This window comes from Dendronephthya gigantea, unplaced genomic scaffold (assembly GCF_004324835.1).
Source record: "Dendronephthya gigantea isolate DGI-Jeju-01 unplaced genomic scaffold, DenGig_1.0 000197F, whole genome shotgun sequence".
Lineage (NCBI taxonomy): Eukaryota > Metazoa > Cnidaria > Anthozoa > Malacalcyonacea > Nephtheidae > Dendronephthya > Dendronephthya gigantea.
The window spans coordinates 10,001-33,812 of record NW_021163207.1 but is presented as its reverse complement, the minus strand read 5'-3'; the positions used below and the strand labels follow the sequence as shown (position 1 = coordinate 33,812).

Below are 23,812 nucleotides of genomic sequence, written 5' to 3'. Positions count from 1 at the left end.
AGAAAGCATCTCACGCAGTTTATGTAATGATCAAAATTCAAAAGTAAACTGTAAATTGACTAAATCCCAGTGCTTCCGTTTCTAATATCAAAATTTCCTTCTTTTACCATCAAAATTTATTGCATATTATATAATAACGTAAAGAATTCAAGCAATTTCATTGGTCGAGAGCCATGATCTATAAGAGGACAGACGCACGGAATGACGTCACAGCAATTTTCTTTTTACCGGTTTAATTTTGGATTTTTTTCAGTTTTATTATATAAAACAAATAGATTACAATGAACCGTTGTCTCGCCCCGGCGGCTCGTGGCCACTTTTTTGTTCTTATCACATATGACGTCATACCGTGTATCTATAACTGAACAGACAACGGTTCATTGTAATCCATTTGTTAAATGGCCCACTGAGCTCACCGTGAGCGACTGACTGCCTTTAATTTTAGGCTGAATTTATTCCTGGAAGGTCTGTTCATTCTAAAATAGTTACTTTTCCTGATGTTATATTTTAAATCCATATGAGAAAATTGAAAGTAACCAAAAACGTCTTTATTAGCTAATTTCCTGGCCATCACATGACAAATGCTCGTCGTTTAAAAAGCGTTCAGGTCAACAATTTGAAAAACGCAAAAAAAGCCGCAAGAATTAAAAACACATTTTGAAATAAAGAAATATTAATTTATACAAATGCTCAAAAAATTGTGACATTTTCCTCGGCACTTATGGACAAATATCTCGATTCTTCCGAACTGAAGTCTTTAATTTTAAGAACTTGCGTGTCATTCTATTTATAATTATGCAAAGGTGATTCTTAGAAAAAACGTGCCTTGTCACTTGAGTTTTCAAATTAAACGGGAACAATTATGTCCATAATTTTTAACTGCGGTGTAGAATAAAACAGGTTTTTATGATTCCCAAGCTCATTAGATTTTGATCAGATTTTGATTCCCAAGCTTTCAATCGCATTCTCACTTGATCGGATTTATAGGTCAAGAAGTATAACACAACTTAAAAGTATATGAATTATAAAGTAATTACAAAATGTTACAAAAAACGTGATTTATATAACCATAGCTATTATAAGGTTCTTTTGAACGTTTGGATAATCTAGTGTGTCGATAGCCTGTGGTTCTATTTATTTAAATCATCTTGGCATCATTTGTTTCGTCCCTCACATGTTTCAGAAAAGACATATATTCTTAAGAAAATGTGAATTGACAATTAATAACATACCTCAAAAAGTCAGATGATAGTAGTTAATAAATATTCTCAGCTTGTACGCAAATTAACCCATTTCATATCTCATGGTCTGAAATGGTTAAGTTTTATTGGCTATTCCATGGAGACCCTGGGTTGAGTTGGGTCAGACAAGGTTGGGTCACAACATCTGAAATGGGTTAATTTTCATGCAAGCTGAGATGGTCTATTGAACTGGTCTATTGTATGAGTCTCACTTTCCGTTTGAAGGCCTCAAACAATAAAAAGATCAGCAGACAGCAGAAAGCTGGACCAAATTAGAATCAGTAACAGTGCAATTTTCTTCCATACCTGTTCCTCCTGTGCCGTGATGTACCAGTGCTCTATCAAGTTTATTTTTCGCATTTGCTGCTTGAATTGTCACATAGCTGAAATATTGAGATAAATTTGACGATTATTGTCACAACTGCCAGTGGTTAGCTGAAAAAGAGGTTTGGGTGGGACAACTGTGGGGCACTACGAGAAATACATCTTAATCTATACGTCGTACATCAGTGAACAGCTGTTTTTAGTCAAGGGTACTTATTACAAGACTTATATCCTTGTCATGTTTGTAATTATTTATTCCGAAAATAATGTATTATTTCATGGAGATCCGCCGACACACTTTCATTCCTGTAAGAACAGGAACGCGCTTGGCAGCGCGCAGTAACGTATAGCCAAGCTGACGTTATGTTCCACTATGCTAGTACTATTAAATATGGCGTTCATTGACTATAAAAACAATAAATTTTTAAAAGCTTAAATAATTATAATAACTCGAAATTTACACAGCGGGATAAAATCATCGAACTCCTGATAGGGGGGGGGGGGCGCCAACGACAAACGAGAGAAACTTTTGAAACGAAGGCATAAAATATTCTATTAAAACAGATCCCTCCATCACTCCCTTGTGGTTGCCAATTGTAAGGAAATTTCCTTGCATTTTGGAAACCCTGGCCATAGGCTGCTGTTTCGCAGGTTTTTCTCCCTCGGCGGTAAATGTGGTTATCAAATAAATAACATTTTAATAGTTTAAGTAAAATTAAATATTGAACTCACCTAGTTACAACTTGAATATGTAGACTTCGAAACTGCACGAGACTTTCCACACAGTCGTCGTATAGTCTCAACAATTCACCATCTTCACTTTTTAGAACTATTAAAGTAAGAACATCATAATTATATCACCAGGTAGAAGTGTAACTGGAAGAGTATCTTTATATATAATTATTTATGTTTTAAACAATCAGTTTAAAAAAAATCAGACCTAAATATTTGCCGGCAAATTAATTGATCTTTTTCATACTTACGTCAAACGTGGAAAGTCTGATGTTACACGAAGTTTGATTGGCTCGATAGTTTTGTGGAGCCAATCAAATTTCGTGAAACATTAGACTTTCCGCGTTTGACGTGATAATAAGAAAGGTCTATTGTGTAGCTTCATCCTGCCACTGTATAATAAATATATACATGTTTTAGCCGTTGGAGTCTGAACATTGCTAATTAGTCTCACAGTTTCAATACGTATTCAGGAAAATTATAGAAGAAATCTTTGGACAGAAATAAAGGTGCACGAGGAGAGGTATTACTATTATCATTTAATAGTCATAAATTCACAATTTGATCTCAACTTTGATGTTGCTAAAATCACGATGTGTGTCCTTTTTTCTAAAACTCTGTTCCATGCAGCTGCGCTAAACTGAGTCTGTTTCCAGCGCCTCAGTTGTACTATTGTTACCTATATAAACAAATCTTAAGCCCGCCGCACACGTGATGTATTAGCTGAAGAAAATGCCAACGCGTGGCTGTTAGCTCAGCAAGTTACCCTCGTGTGCTGGTGTGCGGGAAGTTTTTCGTGAGGAATTCGCCTCGAAAAGCAGGTTTCTCATGTCTGCAGATGGTTTTCGGGCAGAGCTAACAACCATCCGTTGTCTTTAGCTCAGCTAATAGCTCACGTGTGCGGCGGGCCTTAGAACAAGGACTAAATAGCCCATCTGCTCACGTGAATCTATATTTAAAATTTGATCTACTAACCATAGTCACGAATAGATGGTCCTTTACGAATCTCTTGAACAAATTGCCGATGACCACGAGGCATATAATCCAACATTGATTCCAGATATGTCTTTTCACCATCTAATAGATAGAAGAAAAAACGATATAGATATCAGTACAGTATTACACCCAGAAGAGGGGTTTAGGGCCAGATCAAGTTAAACTCAATTATAGGGGAAAATGAATATGTAGTACCTGTAGGTAGTAATATATAATTGTATACAGAGATTTCTGCGTATAACAATTATCACGATGCAAAATTTCAAGAATAATAATATTATCTTGTTTAAATGGTTACTTTTCTTCAAATAACTAGTTATGCTTTATTCTCTTGTATGTACATTGCAGGTGAAAAATACCTTGGTGCGTAATGCCAAGAGCGGCATCAAACAAATGAAATGTAGTACTTTGCGATGCACTTGCTCCTGAAAACTGTAATAATAATGGTAAAATAATTACATTCCGTAGAAAAAATTAGTGTTCACCTAATCACAATGTCACATGGCCGGAAATGATTGGTTTATTATTTAAATTTAGTGCTAAAAAACGGTATCTTGTTTGACTCATTTTTAATTTTTTTTACGAATATACTAGTAACATAGCTTTTAAAGCTTTAATCGTGAACTATGTCAGGTTATAAAGCATACACTATTGACGTATTTAAGAGTATATTTCGAATTATTTATGACCATAATGATGTTTTATTCGTCGAAAATTTACGTGTGGCTAATATGCTTATAAAGACATGCACCCCTCCTCTCTGCCGGCGCAACTTCAGTAGGTCACTAAAAGTTAATTCAACCTTGAAAAATTATTACGAACCTTAAATGGTTTTGAGCTCACTCCTTCATAAATAATTCCATCTGGAAGCGATTTGTTGTTCTTCCAACTAATTGAAAACATTTATGTTGTATAGTATCTGCGAACGATTCCCAAGTTATTATAAATTAATCAAATCATTGCAACAATTACGTGGTCGGACGGAAGACGTTGCTGCACGATGCTGCACTACATGTTGCACATTTTGCATAATAAGGTTGCAAAATGCACGCACGCTTGTTACATAACGCACCCTGATGTCGCGTAATATGTTGCCATTAATGTTGTATTACTTTGACTAGTGGTGCATGCCACAGATCAAAGAAAAAAAACATTACACAAATGCGGTTTTTACTATCATAGAGCATTTTAATTTACATGTAAGTTGAAAGGAAACGGGTTTTGTGTCAGCGATCGTTATGATTACATAAATAGTGATGAGGGACTTTCTTTTTGGGCAGTATGGGGCGTTGTGTTTGTAGTGTACCGAACTTTATTAGTAACAGCTAATTTCAAAGAAAGTTAAACTGATTATCTGTTTTTCAATGCGTCCGCACATGAGAAGAACAAATTTTGAAGCAGGTTTAGATTATTTGAACATTACATAATTATTTGTATTATGCTCGAAATCTCGAATTTTTGTATGTGTATGATGCAAAAATATAGCATACTATACCCGGCTAGAAATATCCGTAATTTCGTATAAAAGAAAGTTGGACTACATTGTTCTAAAACATATTGTCAAAATGTTAGCTAAATAATTCACTCAAAGTCGTTTTGTGATTATTATAAGAGTAATACAAAACGACGATGATGATGATGATAATACCTGTGGTAATGGCAGTGATGATAGTGGGGATGAGGGTAATGATAATGATGGTGCTGATTATAACGGTAATGATGATAATGCTTAGGGTGATAGTGGTGATAAGGCCTAGGTAGGTGGTGATGACAGTGGTGATGAGGACTATGATTGTGGTGATAGTGGTGATGTTAGTGGTATATATACCCGTCCCAGGGTCTTTTGTGTTCATTTCCGCACAGTCTAGTCCCTAGGCCTCTCATACGTTCTTTAGTACAGCGATTTCACGCGATTTCATTACTATGCAGGCGAACTCCTGAGAGTCCTAGACCAAAATATTTTTTGGCTAAAATGGGGATTTTTTGTCCCTCTTTATATTGAGATAAGTGGTCCATTAGTAGCAACAGACGGAAATTCCACTGAGCGAATAATAGGGAGTTTAGTTTACGATCTACGACGCGGTTAGCTGACCTTGTTCGATATCACTATAGACAAATATTTTGCTTGAAAAAAGCTACGGGAAATAATGCTTCTGTTGATGGTGGTAATGAGGATGATGATGTTGGCATATACGATGATGATAGTCATGATGACGATGCTGGTGATGATGGTGGTGATGATGCATAGATTCACTGATTTTTCATACCATACATTCTTTTTAACGATTTTTTAATTTCTGAATAGTTGCTTGTAAAACGACCAAGCATGCGCAGAGTAGTTCTTGATTTTGTCACGCACAGCCTAAAGGTAACGATATTAAAAGAGCAAGAAATCAAGATAATGTATAAAAGCTTAATAGTATGGAAAAAACGCAGACCTTACTTGTTGATCAAATAACGTTTCTAATGATTGAAAGATCAGAAAGGATGCGACAAGTTGTAGCATGTTTATCGAATCGAATAGTGTCATTATTTACGATTCTCTTATGTTTGGTAAAGTTCTTCAAAACTTTGAAAAAGTTAATAGTTGACAACATACTTTTTGTGCAGCGACTACACTCTAGAGTTGTGAAAATAGACAATTTTAATTAGTCACAATTTGGCTGACTCATTAGGGACAATAACTAGTAGGTCCGTCACCAGAAGCTTAATTGGGAAGAGGGGATGCATATTCATATATTCGTCTTATGCCCGACTAATTTCTTTTATTAGCTATTGTTTTTACGGTTGTACGCACATGGATATATTAGTATGTAACCCCCTTCCCCAATCAGCTTCTAGCGACGGCCCTGATATAACCAGTTAATTTAGTAAACGATGTTGCAGACTCAGGGAAAGTCAGATTATCACAGCTCTGACTTGAATTGTAATCATATATTGGTAGATTTTTAAGTAGAAATATTCTTTTGAAAATGGATAAACAACAGGGTTGGTATTATAAAGTATTTTGAAATTCTGAAATTAGGCCGTATAATATATTCCGACGTACCCTGAACTGGCATAGACTACCGTTGTCTGGTGAAGGAATTGTTAGCGCTAACCATAGTGCGACTAAATCAAGCTTTGCTTACCCTCTCAATTGATGCTCAATATGGAAAATCAAGTCTTGGCCAGCAAGCAAAATCACAAAAAATTTCAGGACTTACCTTAATTCCTGGTACAGACTGGATTTCTATATCCCAGTGAATTAAAAAGAACCAAATCTCCTCATTTGATCCGGTATATAAAGATTGCATATCAATGTTGCTAGAGGAAGTAAATCGTTTGACAACATATATGAATTGACCCTTTTTTTATATCAGACCAGCATTTGATTTAGGCAACAAAATGGGAATTTCCGAAAAGTGAAAACCAAACTTAGTAAAATTGCCAAGTTTGGCAGCGAAATATGGTAAAGTACGGAAATTATGGCCATGCGATGTAGGCGATTTTACTACCGAAATATAGTTACACGCTTCCGGGCATAGTAAAAAGATTACAAAATTTGCCTACTTTGCATGGCTATATATATTTCAAAATACTCGACATTTTGCTGCCAAACCTGGCAATTACACTAATTTATGTATGCTCTTTTCTTTCTTCTTAGAAACTAGAACATAATTATTTTAATTATGCAAATAGGTCCATTGTTTTAACGGGGCTAGTTTTTAGGCTAATAATCTTAGGAAAGTCTCAAGACGGTCAATCTCAGGGAAAGAAATAGAACTTAGAGAAGAATACTTCAACTTCAGATGAAATTTTCTTGCTTTTACAATTTTGCCACTATGATATCTTCTTATAGTTTTTCACACTGTTTTTTCTATCACGAAGTCATGAATAAGATATTTAATACACCTATTTCCAGTCTCCTTCGGCCTCTGCCACGGCTAAAGTAATACGGCTATAATTATATGGCCCATCCCCAAAATAGGTCAGCCTGATTCGATAAAATATCTACCTTATATCCAAAGCGGGTCTTTAAAATATGAAAATTTAATGAAAAAAAAAACATTAGTAAAAAACATTACAAAGTCTCTTGAAAGTTTTTATAAAAGATCTGTTTGCTAACGCTAATCACTAACCTTGTTTCATCTTTAATTTTCCAGTTATTGATCAGAGATGACCAGACGCAAGCAACAGGATACACACCTACATTATATTATGAAAACTTCTTTGATTATACCAATTAATTATATAGCTCAGCTGTATATTTGCATAATTTGAGATATGTAGACCTTTGTCGAAAAACTCGAATTCTGAAGCTATATATAATCTACCAAAAACATTGAAAACATGCAGTACTATTATTCATTGCTTATCTATTATATATATATACGGAAAAAGCATCCAACATTATTAATTATACTCTTTCCTATATACCAATATGATTTGCAGCCGCCACCAATGGTATTGATAAACACTTTGGAATAATCTAAACGAAATCAATAAATATAATATTTGCCTGCGAATAGGAATTTTATGTCTGTCATCTTGTTTCATTATCATAATGGGCAACTCTGCCAAAGGGGTGGAGGAAATCTGCTCTGAAGAGATAAAACTTTAGCTGTAGGCAAATAATTTAACAGATGGAACAATTAGATTATTTTCAGGGTGCTATCATAAGACACACTCATAAACATTTCAAGTTAGTCGCTTAAAGTCAGCTGGCGAAGCAAGTCAAACTATTCTAAACAGTTTCATACATCCCACCTCCTCCCCATGCCTGCATCAACGAACCTGGTTGTGATGGTATTCGGGGCTAGGGGGGGCGTTATTGTAAATTTTACCCTCACCTTACTGGGCAAAACAATGTGATGAAAAATATGTAAAGTTATATAGTTAATCAGTTCTGTTAAAGTTAATAAATATTACGTCATTTTATTAATAAAATGGCTAGGGGTAATTGTAACCCCTAGCTCAAAATATCCCAAACTCGTGTTTGGCTCTTTCAATCGTAATTAAGACTGTGGGAAAATGCCCAGTAACGAGCTGCGGAAATGCAACATCCATGGAGCGACATGCGAGGAAATAATATACAAATATTACTCGCGCAAGATGACAGACATAAATGCTAGTAAAATAGAAGTGTAGGTAAGTGTAAGTAAGCAGATTATAGTTTAGCTATATAACTTGCGCATGCAAATTGTTATCAGTGTTAGACCTCTATACATCAAGGGATTTGTATCATATTATTTTATAAAAGAGTTCAAGCTGAATCCATGAACATATATAAATATCAGTTTACCTTTGGTGGATTGTTTTGCCCATTTTGCCAGACATAACCATGAGTAATAGCGGTAAGAACAGTCAACGCTCTTCCCCACTCCCGTTCACTTGCCAAGTGATTATGATCGAGTATTGGCATCTAGATTTGAAAGAAAATTTAGCAGCTTTTCTGTTATTTTCTGTATTTTCAGATAATATGTATCTATATGTCGAATGGCCTGTAACGGTAAAGGGTAAACTAAAGGCCGTTTTCCACTTCAACCGTATCGTAGCGAAACGTAGCGAATCTGATTGTTTTAAAGTCGAATACAAAGAAATACGCTACGCTACGTTACGCTACGATACGATTGAAGTGGAAAACAGGCCTAAGGCTAAGACCCCGTTTACACTACACTCAATTTATTGGCACGGCGTCGGCAAGGCAAAAATGGGTACCAATTTTATTAGTGTTGAGGCTACCAAAACTAAGACAGACACAAGATGAAATGGGCCCGCACTGTAAAAAATGAATGGTTGAAACAACCAAAAAAAAAAGGTTCTCCTGGATGCAACCAGGACAACCAATTAAAATTTGGTTATTTTTTTACCAAATTCATTTTGGTTAAAATTACCAATATTAATATTGGTTGAATCTACCAATATTTAATAGGTTGATGTAACCTGTATTGAATTTGGTTAATGTAACCAATGTGCAATGGTTTTTTTGACCAATTATTTTAACCAATTAAAGATTGGTTAAATTATCCTGAAATTCAAAGCACTTCAAATCAAATTTTGTCAATACACACATATATATTATAAAAGATCTAATATAATAAATAATTTATCCTAATGGTTATTTGCACACATATATACAAGTTACTACATGCAAACACTTATCTTACTAGGATTCATCTATACTTAGGTCATTTCCAGGTTCTCAAAGCTGGGGTAAAAAGTTTTCAATTCAATTGGAATGTTCCGTTTTCCGTCTGTTTGTAGTAATATCTGGTCCAGAAGAAGGAAACACATTCTTTGTCTACCCACCTCCAGCTTTAGGGTTCTCTGCGTTGGATACATACAATGCAGTCAGCAAACACATAACTTCATTTAAGATGGAAAACTGCTTAAACTTTATTGCTACCATGCCTTCAGCCACAAGGTCTAGTGAATGTCACCAAGAGATCCAGTTAATAGCACCTTCGGGGATGTGCTTTTTTTGACAATAGTCAAAATTTCAACACCACTGTCATCCTAAAATAAAATTTAAAAATTATAAAACTTAATATTCCTAAGCTTGGAAATAAAACATTTACATATGGGAAAAATCCTGGGACACAAAAGAACAAGACCCTACACTAGACAAGAAGCCACTTGAGCATATTTTAAGTTTTTATGGCCTATAGTTTAATATTTACAGGGCCAATTTCCCAAAAAAATTGGCCAGGTCTTTTTCTGTCCCAACTGAAGCAGTGGGGCAGTGAAAATGCAATGGTTTTCCATTTCTTTTAAATAAGTTTGATTACAAGATTCAGCAGGCAACATAATAAATGTGATTTGCATACTGTATTTCAACGTTGTATATTATATACATATATATCTGTAGATACCTTTTTCTTGTTCGGGTGACAATCCTCTAACAGACCAATAATGTGTTGGACATCTTTGTTCTTGTTCTTTTCCAGAGCAGCCAGCATTGACGGCTTCTTTGAATCAATGTTTCGGCATCTCAACCATGTGCATTGAAATGATGCTCTACACACAGAAAAAGTAAAAGTCAACAATAGCTAAACCAAGATATGTATATAAGATATATTAACTTCCACACATAGTTACTAACAATACTACTTACCACATATACTCTTAATTTTCTCTGGGTTGAGTTGGGGTTTTGCATCCTTTTCTTTAAAGGCATTTGAAGCTTTTCCAGGGATGGAATGACAGCAAAGTTGTTCTTGCATCCTTGACATGCCCATAATTGCCTAAACCAAATCTTTTACATTTAATTTTGCTTTTATAACTCTATTTTGACCTTTGGTTAATATGATGTTTGGATATAAGAAAATCTGTAAATTTTAACGGTTAATATGAAAATTAAACATTTAGCACCTTATTCACTCCTAGCATTATGCATGATATAATAGCTATAGAATTTATAAATGTACTGCAAAAGCATTGACAGAAATAAATTTTAGTTGTAATTGTCCTATTTATAATGATATAAATAAAAGGTATATTATATTATCTATATGATTCACCAGAAGTAGGATTTGCAGTTGTTGAGTTTTGACAGCATATAAATACAATAATACTTGCCATTTCTGATTCAGCATCAGTCATAAGTATCTTGCACTTAAAGGTGATCTTGAAGCCTTGATGGAGTGAATAAAGTAATCTTTTAAATGACTCAGTGCATGGTTATACATAGAGGGCATTTTATATTAATTAATACTAATAGGCAAGTGAGTGAAGTGACAGCTGGACAAAGTTTTGAAAAAGGGTCCAGCAGCCATACAAAGTCTGATCTGAAAAAATAGTCAATATTTTAAATATAAACATTATTATATACAAACACACTCACCACTGAATTATAATACTTTAGCTGTACACATGTTGTTGTTGAAATTGTAGATGGTCGAATGGAACCTTTGATTATTTTCTTATTAACTTTAGAAATTCCACATGGCCATGACAACATTACAAATCCTCGCGATCACAGTCACTATTCACAAATAATCCGGATCTCCTCGCGTATTAATCCAGCCTGTTTCACCAATTTCGCATGACTACTTATTGACAAATTCAAATAACGCGTATTTTATGTTAAAATACGAAAGAAAAACTCACTAAATTCTACTATAAAACCTTGAACGGATGACAAAGAGTCAAAGACGCGCTCAAAATTTGAAAATAACGCGTGTCGGTTGGACAAGTCCCACATGACCTTGCGGTCTTGTTTGGGCAAAACACCCGCCACCTTACCCGCGAACAGGTATATTATGAAAACAGTTAACAGTGAAATATGTGTGATTTGTCCTTCCAAAACCGGAGCGATTTTTGCTGAGAATTTTAACTTTAAAACTTAATATTCTATAGGATTTGTAAATTCTATAGAATATAGCAATAGAATTCTCTATAGCATAAAATCATAAAAAGTCCTATAGAATATTCTATAGGATTTAGAATGTGCTATATCATATTCTATTGGATTCAATAAAAAAAAAGAACCAGAGGTGTACAAATATACTTCATCGACCGCAAAGAGTAATTGGTCAATTTAACCAAATTTTATTTGTTGCTACTAAATATATTTGGTTGTTTTTACCAATATGAGCTTTCATATCCATTTTACCAATTTTTTATTGGTTATTTCTACCATTTTAATTTGGTTTTAACCAATTTAATTGGTTGAAACAACCATTTTAAATGGTTGCAACCTTTTTTTTGGTCATTTCAACCATTCAGTTTTACAGTGCGGGTACCGATTTTAACAGTGCCGTACTAATAAATAAATCGAGTGGAGTGTATAAACGCGGCTTAAGACCCTGTTTACATGCACTATACTGGATTGTTTCCGGGGTGGATCAAATTTTGTAGGGCTGTAAAAGGCAGTAAGAAATTTTACTGGTAGTGATAAAAATATACCAAATCTATACACCAATTAAACTAATCAGCATAATCAACCAATCACAAGTTTTACTTACATACAAGTTTTACATATCGTCACAAGCGAGTCTGTTACAGTGTAAACGAGGCATAACCGGCTTCAATGCCAATATGGTTTGTCATTATGTGAAATTAAATTGAATATATATATATTAAACTACGGGGAATTGCGTTTTTATAATGCTGACCGTTTCATCTATATTACGCAGTAGACAAAATATAACACATGAATACAGGCCCGTTGGAGAGACGTTGTTGAAGGCGGGCTAATTCATACAAAGATTTCCCCAGCTTGCGAAATATTTCTTATAGGTGCATCTCTGCTTTCTTGACAAATAAAGTCTTGGTTACTTCTTGGTTTCCGTGTTTGGATGGCCTCATCCAAACATGCTGGAATGTTGCGAGAGTTAAGAAAATCGCGCGCGTGAAACACAAGCCGAAGGCTAGTGATTTTGCGAGCTTTTCTTAATCAAAGCAACATTCATGCACAATTGTTTGGATCAGGCCGGCCATCGAAACACAGGAAACCATTAAGTCATTGTTTTATAAAATAACAACAACAAGGTAGTACGTGTTCCAAGTTTGAATTCCATACGCGAATTAAATTTCGAAACACGTTATAATTTATTTTATAATAGGTGTTCGTGAGCTTATGACGAAGAAATTTGATTTTATACTAATTATGTTTTATAGTTTTAAACACTTTCGTAAATATCGGTCGTTCCTTACTTGTTCTACAGCTTGTTGTAGTTTCTTGAACTGAATGAGCGAGGTTAATTCATTGAAGATATCATCCCAGATTGAGAAGTATGGATTGCTAAATTTGAGCTGAAATATATAACTAGACAGTATTAGCTATATAACTACACAGTGTATTATTATTTGCGTTCTAATGCAGTATAATGATGAAAAATGTATATACATACAGTACTGTTTACATAAGTTCGCAGGAAGAAAGGAACAATTAATCTCGTTTCGGCGTTTAAAGGCAATTAATTGGCCAAAAGACGAAGATACGATTATGCAACCCTCCCAATTAAACTTCTAGGTATGACTCTGTGTTTTAATTCTCTTTCAAAAAGTGCTTGCCGTTCTTCAGTTGCCGCTTAATAATGGTTATTCAATTTCGTGGAGCGCGATATTTAAACGTCTGATTACCAACGAAAATAAAGTCTGCAAGTTATTGTGTAAGAAATCGAGTCATTAAAATGCTGATTGGCTGAGGATTATAAATATACTTACCAGAGGGTTTTGATGAGGAAGGAAACCACGAGTGTACGATACGTCGTATTTTTTAGTGAAGACATTATCCATTCCCTTTCTGATTCTATTATTTCAAACGCATTTAAGTGAAGGAATGTGTTGACGGTGTCGTTCATTTCAAAATTGGTGAAATAGAAATGTATCAAAATGAAACAACAAAGATGTTTTTCAGTGCCAAATGACAATGGCTGAGAAAAAGTCTTTGTTAAGATCTTTTAAATAGGGCGGAAGAATAAACTTCATAATGGAGAGTTGACGTTCAACCTGAATTACCATGCACATATTTGAATATTCAAACGTTTGGTGAATTGTTTATGGCAAAGGCAAGTTCGTGACGACGCCGGCATTGTCAAAAAGGTCACCGAGCTATTCTTCGAAGATAACGCAAAGGTCAAGCCACAAGTACCGGTTATTACGTTAGGAAAGGTTGGTTATTATACGTTGTGGCTACGTGAGAAATCAGGTTTTGTTATTGTCACTATAGTGAATAATTATGATCAGTGTTCATGACCATTCCCAAGTGCAGACGAATACTTTTCATGTTTTTGTGCATGCCTCGGAATATTATGATGCGACAAGCATTGCATCGTTTAGTGCGACCGCTACGTCTTTTCAAATAACCACAAAGAAAATGTCATGAATTTATTTGTGGTATAGAGATTAAAAAGTCCAGAAATAGTTGCTTTTAAGTCGCCCTTTCCACCCAATTCATAATTGATATCATTTTAAATACATGTGTCACAAATATATATTCATGAATTATATATCAGGTAAATTGGACAGTCCATATAGTCTGTAGGTGGTATTAAAGCCTATTAAAGATCCACTTGAATGTTTGGATAGTCTATGTAGCTAATCAGTAGGTGCTGTGTAGTTTGACTGTATATGTTCCATAATGGTTTATTTATTTGATCTTGGCATCATTTGTCTTGTTCCTTACTCGTTTCAGAAAAGACATATATTCTTAAAAAGAGAATGTGTAATAACATAAAATTAATAATGTACTCAAAAAACTGAAAAAATAATAAAAAATGATGAAATAAAATCAGAATTGTCTGCAAATGTTTCGTAGCCTGCATGCGTTAAGGAAAAATAAGAATTGCAAATTCTAAAGGCCATGCAGTCAAATTTCAGTTCAGCTGTTACAGTATTCCATCAAAGAAAACAATAATAGTTTCCGTGCGATTTCAACATGCAGCTCATGCATGAGTCAGAATATTATGCAATAAATTAAATAACAATGTAATTTCCCCCTTCATATACCTGTGCCTGCTGTGCCTGATGTGACGTAATATACTGGTGCTGTACATGTTTCATTTTTCTTGCTCGCCGCTTGAATTGTCACATATCTGAAGGTATTAAAACGCGTAGCTACACTGTAGGGGCGAGTCCCACGAGAAATACCCCTCACGTAATGTCATTATAGGGCCATTTAAACGAGGAAAAGGACGCAACCGGTTAAATAAGACCTCATCGTATAAACTATGCAAAATGCTTTTTCGCGTCTTAGATAAGACGCGTCTTGTGTAAGACGGGCCTGACAGCTCCCGTCTTACTCAAGTTGCGTCGTATATATAAGTTGCCATATATATATATATATAATATTATATATAATATTTTCCCTCATATATATAAATGGCCTTTTATCTCATTAAAACATCACTTTTATTTTTGCAGTAAAAGGGAAAACTTATTCCGCGGATTTTTTCCGTTAGTAAATATATGGAGTCAGACGGGGTTATATGAAATAAAATTAAATATTGAACTCGCCTCGTTACAACTTGAACATGCAGACTTCGAAACTGCACGAGACTTTCCACGCATTCGTTGTATAGCTTCAACAATTCACTATTTTCACTTCTTACGACTGTTACAGTAAGGATATCTTATGTTATTTGAAAGGAAACAAGGCAAGACATTTATGTACATGGGTAACCATGCAATATATATTGAAGTGACACAGTGAATTGAAATTTATATTTCAAATTTGATTTACAAACCATAGTCACGAATAGACGGTTCTCTACGAATTTCTTTCACAAATCTCCGATGACCACGAGGCATATAACCCAACATAGAGTCCAGAAATGCCTTTTCACCATCTAATAGATAGAAGACAATAGAAATAGCCATATAACTACGGTATCCAGTAGAAGAAGGTTAATTTTGTAGCCAGCTCGAGTTACTTTTGTATGTAATGCTTTGCATAATTATAATCATTATTAAATGATTCAGCCACAGTTAAGTATATATTTGCTGATACATTGCCATGCTTCACAAAAGTTACACCGAGAATTTTCCAAACAATATGGTCGTCTTTGTGAATTGAAATATCACTTCACTATAGGCTGAGGAAAAAGCACGAACAAAGCAAGTCATTCGAAATATGCATGCATGCATGCATGCATGTATCTACCTGACTTCAATGCATAATTTTTGCCAATGTTTAGGGGCAATTTTTTCCGGCAGTCTTAGAAAATATTTGAATACTTCTTGTCTCCAAAACTCTTTGTCGATAGTCTAGCACCCCGGGGAAAACTGTATAATATTATAAAATATTATAATATTATAAAATATCTACCTTCGTGCGTAATACTAAGAGCGGCATCAAACAGATGGAATCCAGTACTTTGTGCTCCACTTGCCCCTGAAAACTAATGATTTAACCATATAAAAATTATGATGTTCTGCTAAAGTGGGATCTTCCGTGCATGCGTATGGCACTGATCGGTTCATTTTCGGACTCAGTCGGATCTCATGTAGCATATATCGCCTAATCAAGGTAATCAGGCACGCTCATTGACCATTGTAGCGAAAGAAGTTTTGGCATATATTTTCATAAAAAAATTACAAAAATTCTCCGGGAGAGCATAATTTGATTTCCATGTGCCAAAAAATGCACCAATGGCACGATTCCGCGGCATGTTCGGACTGGGTCATGCATAGGACTGGAGTTGTAAACTATGGAGTGGATTGGACTTGTAAAACATGGACTTGTAAAACATGGATTTGTAAAACATGCAATTGTAAACATGGACTTGTAAAACAAGGACTTGTAAAATATGGGCATGTAAAATATGGACTTGTAAAACATGCAATTGTAAAACATGGACTTGTAAAACATGGACTTGTAAAATATGGACTTGTAGAATATGGACTTGTAAAACATGGACTTTTAAAACATGGACTTGTAAAACATAGACTTTTAAAACATGGACTTGTAAAACATAACCTTGTAAAAAATAGACTTGTATAGTCTTGTAAAACATAAACACCAATCTTCGAATCTGCTGGTTTGAGCTCATTAAACACACCATGCACACAACAACACATTACAAGATATCTTGTCACTCTCTGCCCCCAAAATGCATGTCTTTGTATGTCTGTAAATGGTCGTTATTGCCAGTTTTACGTCGTTATCGCCGTCCAATTCCGACGGCAAAATAATAAAGGAGGGGTAGAGAGTGACAAGATATTTTGTAATCTGTTGTTGTGGTAAAACCAACAAATTTGTAGATTTCCTAAGATTGGTGTCCATGTTTTACAAGACACAAGTCCATGTTTTGCAAGTCCATGTTTTACAAGACAATGTTTTACAAGTCCATGTTTTACAAGTCCATGTTTTGCAAGTCCATGTTTTACAAGTCCATGTTTTACAAGTCCATGTTTTACAAGTCCATGTTTTACAAATCCATGTTTTACAAGTCCATGTTTTACAAGACAATGTTTTACAAGTCCATGTTTTACAAGTCCATGTTTTACAAGACAATGTTTTACAAGTCCATGTTTTACAAGTCCATGTTTTACAAGTCCATGTTTTTCAAGTCTATGTTTTGCATGTCCATGTTTCACAAGACATGCAATGTTTTACAAGTCCATGCTTTACAAGTCCATGTTTTTCAAGTCCATGTTTTATGAGTCCATGTTTTATGAGTCTTTAGTTTACAACTCCAGTCCAAACCATAGTCCAGTCTATGTTCTACAACATGCCCGAATCGGCGACAGAGAACTTTTTAATCTAGACTAAGGAAAGACTATGAAGAATTTTTACTGTAATCAGTTACTTAAAGTCAGTGAAGGAGTTAGCTATTTTAAAACGCACTTTCCCGCCCCCAACTCTCTCCCAGCTAAAACGGCGCCAAACGGGGAAATATCCTGGGAATCCATTGAGCCGGTGCAACTGACAAACGTTTTACAAACCTGAAATGGTTTTGAGCTCACTCCTTCATAAATAATTCCATCAGGCAACGATTTGTTGTTCTTCCATCTAAATGAAAACAAGTTTGATATACGTTATAATAATAAGCTCCGCGATCGATGAATAAAAAGCTCGACTCCGTCAAAAATTAATTCAAGGTAGTGTTTCCACAAAAAAACGGCGTACAAAATGACTATTATTGCCGTGCAAACATTCAAAGAACTTATTATAGTTTAAATTGTGTATGAAACAATACTCAATAACTAGTAAAGCATACTATACCCAGTTAGGAATGTCCGTAATTTTGTATAAAAGAAAGCAGGATTGCATTTTTCTATAAACATGGATATAATAAACTATGTCTATTACAATAATCATGATTTACAAGGGTGATCACAATGAAAACGCCGCGGATTATTCATACCAGATATTCTTTTCAACGATATCTTCAATTTTTGAATTGTGTTTCGTAAAATAATCAGGCATGCGCGTAACAGTTCTTGATTGTCGTCAAGAACAGCCTAGTTAAAATAGCGCAAATTAAAGATAAAATAAGGAGGGTTTCAATCCAATTAAAGGATTTAGGAAAGCTACTATTTGTCTTCCGTAGACAGTCGGACGCATCTTTTATTTGCGTCAATTTAAATAATTAATATAGGTATTTGTGACTATTGATCTTCCTGCATTCTTATTGGTCAAAATTCATTACCTTTGAAGTGATAGTCACAGGTCAGTGACCTACTTTTTTCATATAAGAAATTTGAAGTAATTATAAATTTCAGTGTAAATTTCATGAAATTGTGTTCGGTTTCTTATTTGAAAACACCTCGAAATTTATACTAAAACAATTAGTCGCCTCAGGTTCAGTGATAACAATCATCTTCGCGGCTAAAATTATTGTTAAATAACGTTAAACTAGCAGGCTTTCTAATCATGCATAGGAGTGCAGTGGCGAAGGGTTTTGTTCATGTGCGGGATGCCTGCGTTAGAATACTGGATGTGCCCGACCATTAAAGATGTGCCCGACTGTTTACGAAAAGAAAATGGCGGAGGAGACTCGTTCTATCCATAGACCACGGAGACAAGGGACAAATAATTTGTTTTACTTTTACCATAAACTTTTACCTTTTGTGCAGCAGCTACACTCTAGAGTTAAAAAAGTACATATGTTATTTATCGGTGTCACGGTCTGAACCGGTTCGCCCAGTCTGAGTTATCGACTTCGAATAACTGCGCATGCACTGAAAAAGTAGACCATTGAGCGTAGCTTACTGGTTGCAATGTTCCCCCCAGAGTTTTCTACGTTCAATATTTCATCGTTTTTTGGGACGAAAAAGCTATTTATTGTATTATTTGACAGAAGACAGGCTATTCTTAGATCTTACAAGGCCGGTAAGCAACTATTTGTTGAATGCTTGCGGTGTTATTTCTTTATAATTATATGATCTCCATTGCACACTTCGAAAAAACTTACTTGTGAATACAAGCAAGTGTGTATTCAAAAGATTGAGTGAGCGTTTATTCACAAGATTGAATGATCGCCGTTTACAACGACCTTATTCCAATTATGGTAAAAACCGTTGTAAAAGCCGTTAGCGTTCGGTTGAGTGTATTCGAAAACCGGACCGCAAACGAACTTGTTAGGCTGAATAGCGCGAATACCGTACCATTTGGTTAACTGGAAAAATGCAAGTTGGATCCGCGCATGAGATTAGGATTTGCTGATAAAAACTGGTTAGGTTTAAAAGCCTGCTTAGCCTTTCACTGACGCTCATGCAGTGTGGCAAATGAATTCTTAGTCAGCAAGCAAAATCACAAGAAAAAATTATAATATCAGGGTTTACCTTAATTCCTGGAACAGATTGAATTTCTATATCCCAATGAATTAAGAAGAACCAAGCCTCTTCACTTGATCCAGTGTATAAAGATTGCATATCAATGTTGCTACAAGAAATTATGCAAGCGTTTGACAACATACATTGTTTGACAACATAAACGCCAGCTAAGGCTTGTTAACACGGTTGTTTTTAACTCTTTCCCACCGTTGTTAGCCTTAGGAAAAGCCAGGGATATCTAATTGATCAGTAATGATAACACAATTTCCATGTTACACTCAATCATTGTGAGTCTGGGTGAGCTTTTCCAATACAGGCGATATAGTTTTCCCGCATTGCTTTTATCACGAAATTTCCCTATATAATACATTATAGGGTATTGAAGGAGGCCTTTTTTAATACCCTTTTTCCCACAGCTGGTGCCATCATTAAATACCCACCCTGATTGAATAAAATATCTACCTTATATCCAGAGCGGGTCTTCACAAGGTGAAAATTTAAAATAAAAAATAATAGTAAAAAACATTGCAAGGTCCATTGAAAAATTCACATTGCAAGGTCCATTGGTATAATCACTAACCTTGCTTTATCTTTAATTTTCCAGTTATTGATGAGGGATGACCATAAGCAGGCAACAGGGTGCACACCTACATAATATGAAAACGCGTTTTTAATCTACCATTGGGCCGAAACGAATTCATGACTTCTGGTTGTTGACTGTCTTAAAAAATTAATGCACTATTATAATTATTTTAATCAAGAATAGTTCAAAGGCCGATACACATGCACTATAGGCCACAAATATCACTGCAACAAGTCGCTTCGTGCGTACATTCGCGCGGAATGATGATATCATTGCACGCAAGAGCCATAATTACCTGTTGACCAGTCTTGTGGCTGCAACATGGCGCATAAAGTTAAACTGTCTTGATTTGGTGCGACGTGTTGCGTGCGGCAATAAAATTAATTTGCATCGGAGCAGAATTTTTCGCTCCATTTTCTCTGTTTACACTGTGAAATTTGTTGACGTGTTGCAACGACGTGTTGCAGCGATTGGTCGCGTAGTGTATACTGGCCTTAATGTCATGGCTCAGTTGTATAAAGACTAGTTAATTTTTAACTGAAGTTAAAGACAGAATAGACCAATCAAAGTCGTGTATTTCTGGGTTAACTTGGATTTAACTATGCAAAAGGCATTTAAAGAGTCTTAAACAACCGATCCAAGGTGAACAAGGGGAAATTTCGTTTTAGACAAATCAGCAAGTTTGTTTACATTTCAGTAACCCAATCAGAATGCATAAATTTTGATAAAAAGTGCAATATAATTATATCATTTTACATGAGGCATTGAAAATTTAGGCATTCTGAAATTCTGATTGGCTTTACCTGAAAAATGTAAACAAATATGGCGATTAGTTTAAAACGAAATTCCTCCGTGTTCCCAAGGTGTATAACGTGAAGAAATCATTCGGCATTAGTTGTTGACTTTCCTACCGATATGATTTGCAGCTGCGACTAATGGTATTGATAAACACTTCGGGATAATCTAAACGAGATAAATAAAATGCAAACTATATGCATGAGTATAGTGAGTGATACTCCACACTTCAGGGACGGAAGTAATTAGTATACAAAGGCCTGCTGCATCATTATGACGGAAGTAATTAGTATGCAATGGCCTGCTGCATCATTATGACGGATGTAATTAGTATGCAAAGGCCTGCTGCATCATCATGTATTCATGACGTGCCCTGCTCTTTTAAGACCTTAACCCCTGCAGTGAACTGTAATCAATAACTGGAACAATACCTCCTCATTGTTTTTGTGAAGCCAAAATTTGCGGGACTTTACCTCCAGACACACGTGTCTGAAGGTAAAGTCCCGCAAATTTTTGGCCTCATTGGCGGGTGACTCGCGAGATCACGGCAGATGCAGAGCGAATTTGAAAGTAATTTGTTTTTTCGTTTATTTAATGGTTTTAAACGTTTTTTATAGAATTATAATGTTAATCTTAAATTCCACCAGGTGAACTGTTTTATGATTTACGAATGGATTTGCCGATTGGATTGGCAACAAATTCTCTTAAACGGAACAAGTTTACAGCGATGTGCAATTTTTACAACAATATTTGTACTACAATATTTGTACTTATAGCGGCCTGCAAAGACGCTAGTCAAAGAGCTATACAAAGCTAATAACGTACATAAAAATGTTAAAAACAATCGCCCATTTTTTTGCTTGGTTGTGCTTTTGGAACGCTTATATTCCACAAAGACGGAATAAAATAAATATTATCTAACATTTTGCCGTATATACATTAATTTTCTCGCTTTCGCAGTTTAAGTATATGCAAGCTAAATAGACACAAAGTCGACCAAAGTTTGAAACATTTATTTCCTTATACAGCTGCTTGTAATCACGACAATATATTCCCGTGGTTTAAAAGCATAGTGTTTACATGAAACGTTAAAGTTTTTTTTATCGATTTAAACATGATTTTGCTGTAGTTCGTCAACAATCACGTCGAAACCACTCATCGTGCACGAACAAGATCCAAATGAATACAGACGTCAGACAAGCAAGCAGCGTTATATTTATGAAATATATATTATTGAACTTCCATAAGCTATTGCTTTTATTGGTGATGCCATCGGCATTCCAATATATATTCAACATAAGAATTGTACAAACGGCTGTGAAATTAAGGAAAAACGTGCATAGGTTTATTTATATATACACACATAGACTCATAGTCAGTTTACTCTGCACTATGCATTATGTTATACAATCTATCAAATGTTATGTTCAGGATTGCTTAATAACAGTCTGTTTGTGCCTTCGTTGTCATCGGGAATTCTCCCATGTATTCAGCGTATGCGTCGTGAGGATTTTCCCGTGCGCTGAAAAGGTAAAGCCTGTTTCGGATACCATATACGTGTACAGGGCTGGATTACTCTGCAAAAGGCCAACTCTCTGAATGTGAGGAAAGTGGTCTTAGTCAAAAGGATTCTCTGGTGCGATTTTTTATTCAAAAAAGCCACAAGATTTTTCTCTGTCGTTTGGGCGGCAGAAAAACAGACGACCTTAATTTTCTCCTTCCTTTTTAACTTTTCGCACACAACAGTTTAACCCGTGCTGGCACTTCGGTTTCGGGAGCTCTAATCTGTCACCCAATTCTCAAAAGTTACACGGATTTTTACGATCGCATGCAGCAAACAAAAAACGCTTTCCCAAAAATGCGTTTACTTACATCCTTCACAACTCTCATCCTGCTAGGTCTTTGGTGGGTATCACACAGTGGACGAATTGCACCATTCGCCCTCCACATCATCATAGCCGTATCAAATAGCGAACGATCTTGTTCAGGGCAAAAGAACTCACAACATTTAGGGTTGTTCTTGTTGCAAACCCAAAACATTCCTTTCTTCGTAGAGATTGCGGTCGCACGACCTCCATGTAAGCACTCCATTGCTGTGTTTTCTGGGGCAATTTCTGTTCGATGTGCGATATTTATGTGCAAGCTTCCCTTCGTTTGGAGAGGAACATGTTTTGGTTCGTCCTGTTATAAAATCTATTACCGTTAATGTCGCATAAACGCGTTTAGACAAAACCGACAATCGATCATTCATCAACTGACAATGTGTTCAGTCATATATTTAATTATGCCGGCCTTAATGACCCTTGCCATTGTCCTATACCATGTGCAATATGAAATTCCCCTTGTCGCTTTGAGAAAATCGGTTGAAAGGGATAATCAAATTGCACAAAGTAAAACTGGCAACTTGGATAGCAACCGCGATTGTATTGCGTCAGACCATAAGAGCTTTATTCCGTAGCTGACCAAGTGAATTCGTCTTAAACCAGGTAAGCGAGGATATCGTTTGCGTAAAAACTAATATCAATTAAATTACAATTCTATCAAAATTTAATGACTGCAAACAGAAAAAAGCATAGTGCCAGGAGTAGGAATCGAACCCACGAAGTGCAACGAACATTAGATCTTAAGTCTAACGCCTTTACCAACTCGGCCATCTTAGCATTTTGTTTTTTAAAGTGATAAATATCTAAAAAACTCGCGTTGTTTGCGACAAGAATAAATTAACAGAAAGTTGTTATGAATACATAATGAACTCCTAAAAGAGTGGAAACGAGTAACATATATATATATATATAACCTTGGGGTGATAGTCGGATGCGAATCGGGTTGAATAATTAATTAGGGTTAAGGTCTTAAAAGAGGAAGGCACGTCAAGAATACATAATAGGGACCTTAAGCATGTAGGACGGCAACACGACTACGACCTGCTGAAATT

The 23,812-nt window shown here is 35.4% G+C and overlaps 3 protein-coding genes and 1 non-coding gene across 6 annotated transcripts; all 4 read right to left on the bottom strand.

Annotated features, from left to right (window-relative positions):
* Nucleotides 1-1,060: 1,060 nt before the first annotated feature.
* LOC114539266 (indoleamine 2,3-dioxygenase 2-like) lies at nt 1,061-5,577 on the bottom strand. Its single transcript, XM_028559895.1, has 8 exons — nt 5,561-5,577; nt 4,789-4,840; nt 4,116-4,182; nt 3,653-3,725; nt 3,273-3,374; nt 2,298-2,394; nt 1,548-1,624; nt 1,061-1,197 (listed from the first exon to the last, which is right to left on the bottom strand). Exons 1-8 carry the CDS (start codon nt 5,565-5,567, stop codon nt 1,139-1,141), a joined length of 534 nt encoding a protein of 177 aa, XP_028415696.1. The 5' UTR covers nt 5,568-5,577; the 3' UTR covers nt 1,061-1,138.
* A 6-nt stretch (nt 5,578-5,583) lies between these two features.
* On the bottom strand, nt 5,584-10,513 carry LOC114539269 (indoleamine 2,3-dioxygenase 2-like). Its single transcript, XM_028559898.1, has 10 exons — nt 10,390-10,513; nt 10,148-10,292; nt 9,585-9,791; nt 8,578-8,697; nt 7,713-7,764; nt 7,415-7,481; nt 7,291-7,308; nt 6,500-6,599; nt 5,893-5,913; nt 5,584-5,655 (listed from the first exon to the last, which is right to left on the bottom strand). Exons 3-10 carry the CDS (start codon nt 9,615-9,617, stop codon nt 5,584-5,586), a joined length of 483 nt encoding a protein of 160 aa, XP_028415699.1. The 5' UTR covers nt 9,618-9,791; nt 10,148-10,292; nt 10,390-10,513.
* A 4,579-nt stretch (nt 10,514-15,092) lies between these two features.
* LOC114539262 (indoleamine 2,3-dioxygenase 2-like) lies at nt 15,093-23,053 on the bottom strand. Of its 3 annotated transcripts, XM_028559890.1 has the most exons (12): nt 22,750-23,053; nt 20,994-21,045; nt 20,080-20,146; nt 19,962-19,979; nt 19,509-19,608; nt 18,790-18,810; nt 18,089-18,185; nt 17,947-17,998; nt 17,667-17,733; nt 16,048-16,120; nt 15,467-15,568; nt 15,093-15,333 (listed from the first exon to the last, which is right to left on the bottom strand). In XM_028559890.1, the coding sequence occupies exons 1-12, from the start codon at nt 22,966-22,968 to the stop codon at nt 15,110-15,112; spliced, it is 1,092 nt and encodes a 363-aa protein (XP_028415691.1). In that variant the 5' UTR covers nt 22,969-23,053; the 3' UTR covers nt 15,093-15,109. The 3 variants fall into 3 exon arrangements, with proteins under 3 accessions (XP_028415691.1, XP_028415693.1, XP_028415692.1); XM_028559892.1 differs by lacking the exon at nt 20,994-21,045; XM_028559891.1 differs by having other exon boundaries at nt 15,243-15,568.
* A 400-nt stretch (nt 23,054-23,453) lies between these two features.
* On the bottom strand, nt 23,454-23,537 carry Trnal-uaa. The gene has a single exon. It is a non-coding gene; the product is annotated as a tRNA-Leu (tRNA).
* Nucleotides 23,538-23,812: the final 275 nt, after the last annotated feature.